Here is a 14897-nt window from a genome sequence, read left to right as displayed (position 1 = left end):
AAGGGTTTAACCACCGAAAATATATTTTTTTCCCTTTATGTATTTGATTGAGATTTTGTCATATATAACCTATTTCTAAGGACATATTCTTTGAAGTGGATTACATGAATAAACACGAGTTATTTAGTCAAATGAATCAATATTGAAAATGTATTATGACATTTCTAAAGGTAACACCCATTCTTTGTATGTGTGATTATGCAGATATTCAAAATAAACGTGGTATTTTTTGTTTGTTTGAATTAATGGTAATCTCTGTACAAATTCATCATAATATCTTAATATTAACATATTGCTTTTAATAGTTGAGATCGATTGAAGCTAGGTCACTATGGAAAACCTGGAAGTACTGGACAACTGTGTCATCCTATTGTGAAACTTCTTATCAGCCAGTATCCATGATCTCGACTCACGAGATTCCAACCCAGAACCTATCAGTTTCGCGCGATTTCGTGAATTAGTTGAAGTTAGACATTAACACTGTTGGGTAAAGGCCAGTTCAGTGGTATAAAGGTTAAGCGTTCATGCAAGACATCGATATAGCCTGGGTTCGAATCTCGCGAACCGAGATCGTGGATGCGCACTGCTCAGGAGTCCCACGATAAGACGAACACAGCTATCCAGTGCTTTCATGTTTTCCATAGTGGTCTAGCTTCAATTGACTCATTCATTCAATTATTAAATTACTACAATCTCCACAAAACTCCTGATACTAAAATATTAATTGAGTAGTATGTTTGCGTTGACCATATATTTCAACTTGTTATTATTCAATAACTGAAATTTATATGTTTTAATCAGTTAACTATAATCAAATAAATGAAACTAGTTTCAAGTAACATTTCGAAATTTTCTTGCCGACTTTAATTATTGATATCATTCAGTGAAATAAACCATAATTCCATTAGAGTAACCGCTATCTTATAGTTTACCCAAGGATCATTGGTTACGGTTCAAAATTTTAATCAAATCACCTGTTTATGCAATTCTAAAAAAACACGCTCGAAGTATACTGTGGTGTGTGCTACTTATATTGACATAAGTAATATATGATATTAGTCGTGAACAGAAGGTCTGGCAGCAGAGAGACAAAAGGATCGAACAGTAAAGAATCGTGACAGAATGCAATTTGTATTAAAATGCAAGAACAATGAAGTCTGAGTCATTTTGTGACAATTGATGGACATTTTGCAAATTAAGCATTTAATTTATGATTGTTAGATTTTATTAATAAGTCCTGTAATTTTTTGTTAAGTACATCCGATTGTCTCCACCAGTGTTCTGTTCACTACAATACTATTCTAATTTCCACGTGTATTTTTCACAAATAGTAAAATATCTTTTTTTTCCAACTGAGTGAAGTTGATAATTCTTCTCCCATGAATTGTAATGTATCAGTTTCACTTTTGGAAGGACAGGAGCCTTGACAGCTTGTGTTAGTCCTGGCAATTGTGGTCCCTCAGTTGGTCCAACTTTCTTTTGAAAGAGTCGACGGATGGAGCCTCAACCACGTGCTGAGGTAATGAATTCTACCCGTTGATGATTCGATGGGAAAGTCGATAGTCAGCTGACAAGTAATTTGTTCTTGGCTTGTGAACATTTTTGAGTGCCCTCTGTTGTGGAAGACAAGAAAAATGAGGGTACTTTTTCATATTTTGTGAATTTCCCTATCCAACAGTCTTACTAAATTTTTTTCTTTTCTCTACAGAACATATTATACCATATAATTTCTACGTTACTTAATCACTTTCGCCTGTTACTCCTCGTGAAGGAGCATAGGCCACTCACCAGCATTCTCCATCCAAACCTGAGCTTCTGTGTAGTAAATATAAAAAAATAGTCTAATTTATATACTTTTAAGTCGTTAAATCATGTTATTTTGTAGTCAATATTGTTATTTAAGTAATGATAGAGTATTCATTGTGTTTTTTTGTATAAAGGTTAGTCCAATGTGAATTTATGTTTCTCCATACTCGGAAATCTTTTGTGGAAGTCATTAAAATATGATGAAAATTTAATATCTTACAACAACCTTCCTTCTTAAGAAGATAAAACTTTCATTGAGTCAAATGTTTCCGTAAATATAAATTTTACGATCTCTAAAATTGAGGTTTGGCATCACGGCAATCCAGCTCTTTCATCATAGCATGTCACGAACTCACCGTTAGTAAGATCTAAGATTTCCAGGCCTCCAAAGCTTGGGTCTCTGTGACCCATAAGGGTTCTAAGTTCAACCTTTGATAGGAGTAGGTTTCCACTACCGACAAATTGCATACTGATAAAAAATTATCTAAATCCTTTTGGGCTTTCAATGTCTGTCTAGATGTAAAACTTCAAATTCAATAATCTCAACAGGTCCTAATTTCTTTTTTAAATTTATTATTTGTTTACATAAAAATGTATTTCGATAATGCAATGGGAAGACGAAGATTATCAGAACTATGTGATCATATATTAACGTAATACATTTCGAACAATCTGATCACACATATACTTGTTAAGAACATTCATATATGAAAAATAAAAGGTCAACTAGTGTATAAATGGAGGGTAAGACGAAACAAGGATAATAGTAATAAGAGTAATAATAATAACAATGTGAACGCAATTTGAAACCTACTCACTCTTGCTTATAAGCCAATATTACTAGAGTAGGTTTAAGGTAAGAACAAGCTGTTTTTGAATATACAAAGAGGGTTTGAATTTTCGTATGGCTAAGGCTTCAATAGACCCTAGTATAGGCCTTTTTATATTTTTATACAGCACCACAAAAGTCGAGTTAAGATCAATCTTATGGTCTGTTTCGATTATATGTTTAGCAATAGAGGATGATGGATGTTTATTCTCTACTCTTATTGAGTCACTTGATTGTATTTGTTTCTGCAACCATCTTGGTACATATTCACACACACACCCTAATTTCGAGATCAGGATTACTCCTCCCTATGTATGTGTGACCACACACACACACATTTAAATTGGTAAATACAATGGGATGTGACATAATCGCTTTCATGTCTTTTAGGTTTTGGATGAAGCATGCACTTTGTTCTTTCTTTGATAATCACCTTTACTGTGCAGTACATTTTATTGATGACTAATTCACATAGTTCTGATAATCTTCGTCTTCTTATTACATTATTTTATATTTCTATAATATCCATTTTGATTTCCAATTCGCTAAAAAGGAAATATTGAATATTGAATGAAAAATTTCATAACATACTCTGAAAACAAAATCCCTCATAAAAACAAAGAGGTAGATTTTTTATTTTATTACAATCTTACACTAATGTATTACGGAATTCTACGAGAATAGGAAGGAAAAAAAGCGCGAAAATTTAAATAGAGATGGTTGTTTTCATCTTGATTCTTTAAAAGAAAAGTAATAAAACAAGATCATCATCATCATAATTATTATTATCAATAAAATCTAAAAGAAGTTAAAATAAATATCCTTGGGAAGTTCACTCATTCATATGATTATAATTAACTGATATAATCGGTGTACATAGTACCTTTATAGTTGAATTCATAAGTCAATTAAAGCTAGACCACCATGTAAAACTTGGAAGCACTGGATGACTGTGTTCATACTATTGTGGGATTCCTCAGCAGCATGCATTCACGGTCCCACTGGCGGGGTTCGAACTCAGGACTTGTCGGGTTTGCACGAGAACGGTTAACCTCTAGACTATTGAGTTGGTTGGTATTCGATGATGTTAATGGTTAACTTCAACTAACCCGCGAAATTGAGTAACATATCCACCATTGTCATCAGTGAGTTACTATCTGACAACAGACTCGGTTGAACTTCACTTCTCACTGCTTCTCACTAGAACTCCAGGAAATACACACAGTACTTAGAGGATATAAATTATTTAAACTTTCAATTAGCTATAAAAACTTATTTACTTTGTACTATACCAACTATCCCAAAAACTAATTTCGATTATGGTTAATTTTCATTAATCCCTTTTATTAACTTACTTAACAGACAGTTTTACTAGAGCAGTAACAATTCATCTATTTATACTGTTATGATCACTAGATCGCAGGACTGTTATAACTTGTGGCCTGAGTGCCCTGCTAATGTATAAAGTAATGATAACACCAATTAGAGAGCAGTGGATTACCGATCGGACTAACGACGCGTAAAACAGCAGCCTAGAGTCCTTATTGGCCCTGCTTCCCGCCTGGCCCAGCCAGTTAAGTTCAGAACACTAATCTCAGCCCCTGCAATATGAATCATGTATTTCATACATACTGGGTTTATATACAAACCAAACAGACCACATCATGCCACAAAATAGGAAACAACGCTTGTACAAGATTTAGCCAAATGTTGCCGTGAATGAGGGAGGTAGTAATTAATAGACAGGGCATGATTCGAGAATGGTAAATCGTATAATAATAGTTCATAGGTCAAAATAATGCTCATAATAAGAGGAACATGGATATGAATAGTTTAGTTAATTAACAATAATACGACAAAAATATACTCATATTATTTGTCCATAAATGGATCCCAAAAATTAGCACTGATTATTCTTATCAAGACATAAAAATGATAGACTGTAGCTAAAGTGCTGATCGCTTAAATATCACCCGATGATTCATTTTCCTCCTCATGTATATAACTACTCAAATCCTATTATTACCCTTTGCTTTGCTTTACTGGTCTCTTATAAATTTGCCTATGTATTTGCTCGCATACACACACATTCGTCTCTTTGCTTCAAATTTTCTCGATGTGCTTTATAGCTTTATGAGCTGCGCTATCCGCTAATAAACTGTAGTTGCCGCTTCTCGTTACCTACTCATTTCAGACACCGTTGAAATTTGTATTATAACAGTTAAAAGGTTGATTGTTTTAACGAAGCAAAACCATTACAATACTTATATTAGAACAACACATATATTTTATTGTAACTAAGTGCTTCTATGAAGTGCGCACATATCAATCTCACTTTTCAAGTTTTGCCTTGATGAAGAAATTATTTACTGTTGTCAGTTTATTTAAAAACTCTGTAACAAAATAGTCTACTTAGTTTTAATTTAATGAAGGTTTGAATCTTATAATGAGAAATAATCATTTTTTTGGAGAGACTATAATTTATGAACGAACCCAATCATGTATAAGATAAGAAGTTTCGGATTTTGGCGCGAAATTCATTCATCCATTTGACTAAATAGTGTTTCGGCATTTTAGATAATGTCAGTTTGTAATGAAAACAATAAATCTAATTCCTAACCTTAACCATCAACTATAATTAATAACTCTAATTCCTCAAACTGGTTTATAACCTTCATTTAACCCTAGTCAGTAGTAGGTGGATATTCTCAAGATCACTTTAGTGTTGCTCAAAAGTCGTCCATAAATTATAATCTCACCCATTTTTCAAAACAACTATTTTAATCTTGCTTTAAAGGTTGTTTAGTATAAAATTGCCTTTTAACATTTGCTTATTAATATAATCTATTTTAATAGTTGAGATCATGAGTTGATTGAAGTTAGACCACCATGAATAACTTGATCTAGCTTCAATTTATTCATGATCTCAACTACTGGAATTACTATAATATCCATAAAAACCCCTTCTGGTATAACCTATTAGAAACTGATCAGTAAATATGATATGTATATATGTGACGTCGGTGTATACACTCTCTGTCTTCCCTTAAACTAAGAGATTAAAATCGCTTCTACGAACTAATTCTTTCTTCCTGTACTATATCCTTATTGCAATCTTTATTTTCTATATTACCACCTCTGAATTAACTACTTTTATGAATCCGGTGTCCATCTTGTTGTGTTAATGAGGTATGGCAACTTGGACCGATGCATATATGTGCCTGGTCCTACGTTGTAACTGACTGTATATATGTGTATAAGATATGTTTATTTATATAATGGTTGTATTTTATGCACAATAATAAAGTTATTTAATTTTTAATGAAAATGGTTAAAAAGTAGTTTTCAGACATTAAAACACAACTGTTTGCCTCAGGACTACATTACACCAAGACAATTTGTTGTTGTTGTAAATAATAGTACTGAGTTAATTTAACTGTTAACAACTATTTACTAAAGATCTAAGTGGGATAAAATGTAGAAAAATAAAGACAGACAAACAAACAAATAAACAAGGAAAGTATATATGTATATATAAGTCAATAAAAATGGTAGACATTATTTTTAAATTCTATGAAATGTCAATGATAATATTTTACCAGAAGGGTTTTTGTCGATATTATAATAGTTTTAATGGTTGAGATCACGAGTCAATTGAAACTAGACCACCATGGGAAAACATGAAAGCACTGGACGGTTGTTTCATCCTATCGTGGGACTCCTTAGTAGTACGCATCCAAGATCCCTCCCCAAGAGATTCAAACCCAGGATATATCGGTGTCACGCGCGAACGCTTAACTTCTAGACCACTCAGTTGACCGACATTCAATGGTAGTAATTTCTAACTTCAACTAATCCGCGAAATGGAGCGACACATCCACCATTGTCTTCAGTGCCCCACACTTTCGTGGATTGTTTGAAGTAGGACAATAACAATGTTGGATGCCGGCCAACTCAGTGGTCTAGTGGTTAAGAATGAATTAAAAATTATTCATTCAAAAAATTAGTTAAGAAAATAAACTGGAAATTTAGAAATCAACCAAATTCATAATATTTCATAGTTTATTGTACAGATTGATGTTAGTTGAATGATCGCAGGAAACCAGGAACACAATGGAGAGCTACATCATCTTAGTATAGAACCCTCTGGTAGTGCTCATTGACCATCCTATTGAAGATCGAATCCAGAATCTTCAATACTTAAGGCAAGTTCTTAACGTTTAAACAAGTGAATCGGGCGTTAGTGGCCTACATTTCTAAGCTATTAATTTGTGACACTACTCAACCATTTCTTAATATCGTTTGTGTGTAGCTATTTCACATCCAATCCTTTTGAACTTCACGGATCACAGCTTCAGATTAGAATTCACTGAATCATCTCTAATGATCGATCGCCATCGATCAAACAATTCTTATTTGGATACGGATGTCGTAGTCACTAGAAACTGATTGATTATTTTACTTTTAGATCTGTTGAAATCTCAGTATGTATTGTTCTTTAATGATTGTCAATATTCTAGACAAGAGAAGGGCCAATCGGTAAAGTAGTATTGAAAGTAAACTGTTTGAATTATAACTGATTACTTCAGGAAACAAATATTCATGAACGTACGTCTGTTATTCCCATTAGACATATCGAAATTTCACTGTTCATTTCTCTTGCTGAAATTTCTGGAATAAATTGTCCGAATCGGTCGCTGGTCAAGATATGATGACGAGTTCTATGGTATGATGAATTGATTGTTCAGTGCTTCTGAGCCTTTAACGGTTGTCTAATTAAGATCATTGTGTGAGATAAATGGTAAAATCAGTGTTACATTTTCAGGAGTTCTCATTACATCACACATTGGTTTATGATTGAAATGTGGAGTAAAATTGTAAAATATATTCTAACTAACTAATTTTTCTTCCTCATTTGTAACAGAGATATCACTGAATAAAAAGAAATGCAAATTCCGCCTAATATTTCAATTAAAATGTTTCGATCTTCCTTTATTAAAATGAAATGGTGTTTTTGTTCTAATTAGATGAAAATGATTTAATACATACAATTTGTGATTGGTGTTTGTTTTTCTGTTTCAATAATTAAAATATATAGAATGATTCAATAGTTGAGATCATGAGTTAATTGAAACTAGACCACCATGGAAAGTCTGGAAGCACTGGATGTCTGTGTTCGTCTTATCGTGGTACTCCTCAGCAGTGTGTATCCACGATCTCGCCTGTTGAGGTTCGAACCCAGTCTGTATCGGTGTCGCGTTCGAACCTTTAACCTCTAGACCACTGTTTATTTTCTGTTATACTTACGATATGAATTCAATACGGAGTTACTTATCATTTAACTATGCAAATCCTACAATTCTATTGCTTTTATATATTTAATTAAATATAAAACAACACTGAAATAAAAACTGAAAAATTTTGAATTCAAAATAACTAATATTTAATTGTATTATGTAGCGATCACAGGTCGATACAAATAGTAATGAAGACATTAGTGTGAAGGAACATTGAAACGATTTTTCACTACATACACCCTACACCTTAAATATTTTCTCATATGTTTGTAGTTTATCCTTCATATACTCACCATTCCATTAGATTTTCTCTATTTGTTCAGACTTCAGTTTTTTTTATTCACTTCGTTTACTTGAAATCTTGTAGATAATTCCGAATGATTAATCCTTAAGACGATCCGATAGAATTGACATATATACGTAATACTATACCGCTAACTTTGAATTCGGACTTATCGTCGTGTCTTGTTTGTATATTATTACTAATGAATAACTACAATTGTAAGTATAAAGTTGTGGAGATTGTTGAATTTCATTATATTACCTAAATGATCTAAGTTAGAACACCATTGAAAAAATATAAACACTATTTAGCCATCTCGTTCTAGTATAAGAATCATCAGCAACGAGTAATCACGACCCCAAATACGCTATGCGAACCATTGACTTTCGGTCTCACGCACAAACTCTTAACCTTTAGATCAGTGAGCAGGTATTCAACGATGTTAATGCCTAACTTTAAACAATCCTTCAATTCCACTTGTCAGGGCTTTTCACTAGAACTCCTCAAATTTCCTGTCAAAGCTAGTCTCTAGTGAGCACATGATAATTGTAAGTATAGAGTTTCGGAGGTTGTTAAATTTTAATGAAACGCTGAATTGATCTACTACAACTGTAAAATGTACTTGATTGACTATCGTAAAAAGCATTCATAATTTCACAATGTTTAATCTAAAGAATCTTAATTGTTATAACAGATTGCTTGTAGTTTATTCCTTGAAGAAACTATAGGCATCTATTTTGAAATTCATACATCTAACACAATTCATCAAGAAAAAAATATCTTAGTGGCAGAATTCACTAAAACGTTTGCCAACAAAAGATAAACAACAACTGAATGCGTAAAAACATCTCTCTCACTAAATATTATATATTTGCACATAAGATAGGAATTTGTCACAATATTGTAATATTTAATATCAATCGAACATATGGTACTGAAGATAGTAACTATGATTATGACAAAATACAACAATATCTTGAAGATAATCAAGAGATTTAACTGCTTTTTATTTAAACTAACCTAGTTGTAAACATTTGAGAAACAATATGCTATAATGCTCGAATTTCCCCATTTACACGAATGGAATGATAATTTGCCTTAGATGAATATTTACACTAGATTTCCTTCCAGTGTCCATTCTACAGAACTTCGACATAATTCAGATCAAGAACACGTGACTAGCTTGACTAGAACGTGAATATACTTCCACACCAGAAACTGACAACAATCATAATAATAGTAATGGTAGGAGAATATAATATAACTCATCTAGTACCCATCAGAAGATTATCTACTAGTCTGACTAATCAAACAACCAATCATTCTCGCCCACACATCACAATAATAAATACATTTTTTGTTACATCCCGGTGAATAGAATACTGTGTTTCTGACATTTTGTGACTTAATGTAAGCCATTTCTGCAACGTAAATAAATAACAATTAAATTAGCACAAGTTTGAATAGTAACCGTTTAAACTACTCATTAGGACATAACAAAAATATATTTATCATTAACTTCCTATCCAATGCTTATTTTGTTTGATAAACTGTAGTGAACGGGAACATATATGGGGACAACCAAATGTATTGTAAAACAAAGTTACAGAGTTCTTCAGTAAAATGTGAAAACCATGCACTCAATACTTCATCTGTAATTTCTTCATCAATTGTTTCAAACTTCATCGTTATTTCATTGCCACAACGACTACTCTCTGTTTCACAACAATTACTTTTTGTTCGCGTTCTCTTTGATTCGACCTTGTCAGCCTTCTACTGCAAGGTATTCCACTTCTGACTAGTGTTATATACTACTTGTGTCGACATAAGTAGCATGCACCACAAAACTATCAAGTCCAACCTTGGTATTGATACCTGCATATGAGAAACAATATATAATATGAAATAAGAAGGATTAAAAAACTGTCATTTAACCAGTCAGTTCAGTCATTCAATCTTAGTTGTTTTACAATGAACAAAGTCATGGTCAGGTTTAACCCATTTATTGTTTAATGTAAAATTACAATGCCCTCGTAAAATGTGAAAACCATACATTAAATCCGTTATTTGCGCATCTTCCCTCAGTTGTCCTTACATGATTCATGTTTTTCACTTCAGTTTTTATTACAATTGCTCTCCGTTCCCCTTCCTGTTCTCTTCAATTCAGTCTTCTGCTGACAGGTATTCTACATATGATTACTGCTACATACTGCTACATATATTTGTCAACATAAGTAGCATGCACCACAGTTTGAATATTCCCATTAATGCTTAGGGATGTGATTGATCATCCTCTTATAGACATATGTGCATCCTATGCAGATTGCCTCGATATTGCCTTAGGTCACAATCATTATAAGCAGAGATGATGATGGCTAGCGGTGGGATACAAGACGTGCGTTTCGTCCTACTTGAGACTCGTCGGTTGGATGTGCTCGCATCCCGAAGTGAATACCAACTTTGGGAGACAGATACATCCAGCTGATGAATCCCAAATGGGGCGAAACGCGTGTTCTGGATTCCACTGCTAGCTACCATCATCTCTGCTTATAAACGGTAAATAATTACTCATAAAATTCAATTGTATATAAATGGTATATTATTCAGCTATTACCAGAGTATTTGTTAACTTTGTTATTCTCAGGTAAAATAGTTCTTGAATAAATAAACTATTGAGCTTTATGTTAGCGTCTCTGATGGTGACATTTAAGTTTATCCATTTCAACAGCATATCTAGCACCAATTCCATTGTTGACAAATGGAATGTAATACAAAACCCAAGTTCAAAACTTCTCACTGTATACTACTAACTAATAAATGCTTAAACATGAATTGTAACTTGGTATTTTATGCAAATTGTAGATTGAATGAGGAAAAGTCAAACATATCTATGAATGAATCTCATATAGTTGTTTTTTTTTCTATCATTTCTACATAAGTAGTTGCTAAGTACAAGATTATGTTCATAAGGAAATGTTTTTATCATAGTCTTTTATTCATAACATTTAGTATGATCCGTTTTAATGAATGAATATAGAAAAGGAAATTTTTATAAATATTAGTCATTTTGTATCAAGCTGTTGTAAAATCTTATAAACATCATTATTATATTTACACGCGCGACACCGATAGGTCCTGAGTTCGAATTCCGCGAGGCGGGATCATGGATGCGCACTTCCAAGGAGTCCAACAATATGATGAAATGGCTGTCTAGTGCATCCAGGTTTACCATGGTGATCTAGCTTCAATGGACTCATGATCTGAACTGTTGAAATTACTATAATATCTACAAAAACCCCTACTGATATTAATAAACATGTCTTGCTTTAAAGTTTCCGATTAACTGATTTAGAAAATTATGGGTTACGATCAGATAGTTGTGTTCTTAGAATATTCATAGTATATTGTTGACCTATACATTAGTGAACCATGATTCTTTTCTTTTGCTTCTATGATTGTGATAACTGTACACTATTCATAAGTATCAACTAATAGGTTCTCTAAAAAATTATGTGATATCTTCAAATCTTTGCTGACGTTCAACTGTACCATGTTAATTTTATGATTATTGATTAACTGTAGTGTTTGGTACATATACTACTATGGTTCATTTAGTGCCTACCATAAAATATCAAATTTTTTTAGTATACAAATTTTTTTAAATTAAATGAGAAGTAGTCAAGTCAAGGTGTTGTATCAATTCACCAAGTTATTGAATATTTTTGCAAAGTGATACACATTCTGTATCTTTGATCCTCTGAGCTAATCTTCATCGCTAATATGGAGCTATAGGTGGAAATGACTTGGAATTTATTAATGTGATAATGTTAGGTTTAGTGACGTAGAGTGAGTGATATCAATTTTAGTCGCTCGTGATCTGACTCCAGTTATATTGTATGAATGATTGTTGTCAAAATATACATCTTGGTTATCCTATTAAATAGTTATTGACTTAACTCTTGTTAGTGAATAATGGAATTAAATAAACCAAATACGATTTGGACAAACAATCCGATGGATGAAACGAACAGAAGAGAGTGAAACGAAAGAACACGTGGCGAAGGCGTGTGAGCCAACTTGATTTAATCAAGCGTTAATCAATATTTATAACCAGATAAAAAAGGTTACAGACATATGATGAATAGAATAAGAAGTGTACACATTTATGCTCATATAGAAAACAGTCAAGGTTGATAAGCAAATAATTAACAAGCTCAAAATGTAGCTCAAGGAAAATGAATAAATTGGCCTGTTTTTATTTATTTATTTAAACACATAAATATAGGTACAAGAAGGCACCAAATAGATATACGCCGCATAAATCATTCGATTTATGTGAGGGCTTGGATACTGCCTGGGTGCTCAAACCGAAGCAGGTGGTTTTCTTAAGGTACCACACCCAGAGCCTTCGACCTGGAGGTCCAATCCACAAGGCAGTGGAGTAACGTCGGGAGATGCAGTCGCATGGTAGCCAGTGACCAACGATTGGTTCATACGCCATTTGTTCCTTCAGGATACTGGAGCCCATGTGCATCAGTGGTTTGGAATGAGGGTTTTTCAACTTCCCTTGGTGGACTCTCCATGTCCACCAACCCGGTTAAAGCGCCAGACATTCGTTTCTCGTCCTCTCAGTTTCGCAAAAAACAGTAATGCTGCGAGAAGGCAGTTAGTAGGGCATCCCTATCAGTTGTTGCATGCACGTGGCCATATGAGAGCATTTCGAGAAGGTGAGCTGACTCTCCCCACTCTGAGCCGTATCAGGGCATTTGAGGGCCTGTTCAGAAGCTAGAATAAGTTATATGGGCTTAATTTAGTAACTGACACTTCACATTACTGAAAAACTGTTAACTGACTTATTTACTTTTGTTTTACAGAACAATAACTCAACTGTAACTATGTGGTCAAAAACAGACTTAGTTAAATAATATCACACTGCATAGTACATGATAATCATATCAAACTTACATTTTTGTTTTTATATTTTCAATGTGAAACTCCCATTTACAATTTGGTTCAAATCATCTTATTTAATTATTTCTTAATTCTATTCTATAGCATCCGATTGTTTTGCTTATATGCGTAAAGGTAGTGAAATGATTAAACTTCATACTAGTGGACGTCAATATAAACGTATGTTTTATTTAAATGAACAAATGAATTGTATTAAATGGTCTTCAACAAATAAACGTCAATCAAATTCACAAAGTAAGTAGATTTTAATTTAAAGCTAATTTCAATATTGTTATTTTATAATCATTATAACCGGTTATTTGATTTCAGTTTGATCGTACAAACATTCCGTATCTTATATCTAAGCTAATCCTGTTTATGAGACGATGGTTATAAGAAACCAAATACGAGTTGAGTTGGAGGAATTTATTTCAAGTACTAGTTTATCCATACAGACATTGAGAATGAGAAGTGGGAAAGCGAATACGGAGAAGGCGAGTTAGCTAACTCGTTTTGATCAATTGAGACCCAATATTTATAGCCATAAAAAAATAAGCTAGAGATATGATGAGTAAGATATACAATGCACACATATACGCTCATTAATAAAGGAACAAATGACAAGGTCAAAATGTGACTTGAAAAGAATGAATAAATCGGTCTGTCCAGAAGGTGACACAGTACCAATCACTACAATATAATTAACTTGTTTAAAAAAGATAAACATTCATAGATTGCCATTCATAAAGTATTTGAGACTGTTTCAATTTCAGTTAAATAAAATAAAAATCTTGAAACTATATGACAAATCTTCTGACTGAGCGCTTGAATCAGTTTCCTAAGCTCTTCTATTAATCCTAGACTAAATCTACACGACAACTTGAGTATGAGAGAAAAGGTACAAAATATGGAAAGGGAACTTTACTACAAAGTTAGTTTATGTGCACAAAATCGAGAGAATTTATAACATTTCAGATGGTCTTGAGCTTCTGAATGGTTCTGGAACCCTACTAGACACAATATCAGGATAGTTGATCATCGAACCAGAAAAATGACACTTGACTCTTCACTTTCTAAATGTTTCTGAGATACTTCTATTAAATGCTGACTGGATAGAATGTTTCCCGGTGTTTTCATTGCCCCTTCGGGGTTCTTTCGAGAAGTTTTTTTCGGGTCTCCCCAACGCTACATATGATCATAAATTTATAAATTTAATTTCAATAGTTGAGATCATGAGTTAGTTGAAACTAGATCATCATGGGAAACCTGGAAGCGCTGGATAGAATTGTTAGCTTGATATGAATGTAGTTTTTTTCTTCAAAAATCTTCATTCACTATTAAAATAAATAAAGTTAAAACAGGTGATTCGTTTTTAGTTTGAAACCTGAAATAGAATTGATCTTGTGTCCTCTAACTTATGTGTTGATAACGGTTAGTTTAGATTTCTAAGACAAATTCTACCTTTAAACATTTTTAGCATGATTTTCAACCAAATGTATTTTATGATTTAATGTGTTATTCTCATCTTGACTAACTTCATTGGTCCTGATTTCTTGTCCTCATATAGAAATATATATCTCATAGATCAACTACTAATGACCATATAATTATCACTCAATTAGACTTATAGACCTGTTAATACAGGATCCTAAAGATTTGTTGTTTATATTTAGAGTTGAAACTGATCAGTCTCTTGGCACATATTGACATAGTGAGAGGATTACTTTGAAAT

At 32.9% G+C, this 14897-nt stretch overlaps 1 protein-coding gene across 1 annotated transcript in view; it reads left to right on the top strand.

Moving 5' to 3' along the window:
• Positions 1-14897, top strand: part of PLCL1 (Inactive phospholipase C-like protein 1) — a gene marked incomplete at its 3' end in the record, with an annotated part of 104622 nt that overhangs the window by 11818 nt on the left and 77907 nt on the right. Inside the window, exon 2 of the mRNA XM_012937681.3 lies at positions 13271-13420. Within this exon, the coding sequence (XP_012793135.2) occupies positions 13271-13420 (150 nt within the window). The remainder of the gene's footprint in view (positions 1-13270; positions 13421-14897) is intronic.

The sequence above is a fragment of the Schistosoma haematobium genome, chromosome 3 (assembly GCF_000699445.3).
Source record: "Schistosoma haematobium chromosome 3, whole genome shotgun sequence".
Lineage (NCBI taxonomy): Eukaryota > Metazoa > Platyhelminthes > Trematoda > Strigeidida > Schistosomatidae > Schistosoma > Schistosoma haematobium.
This window is presented reverse-complemented; position numbering and strand designations above follow the sequence as displayed.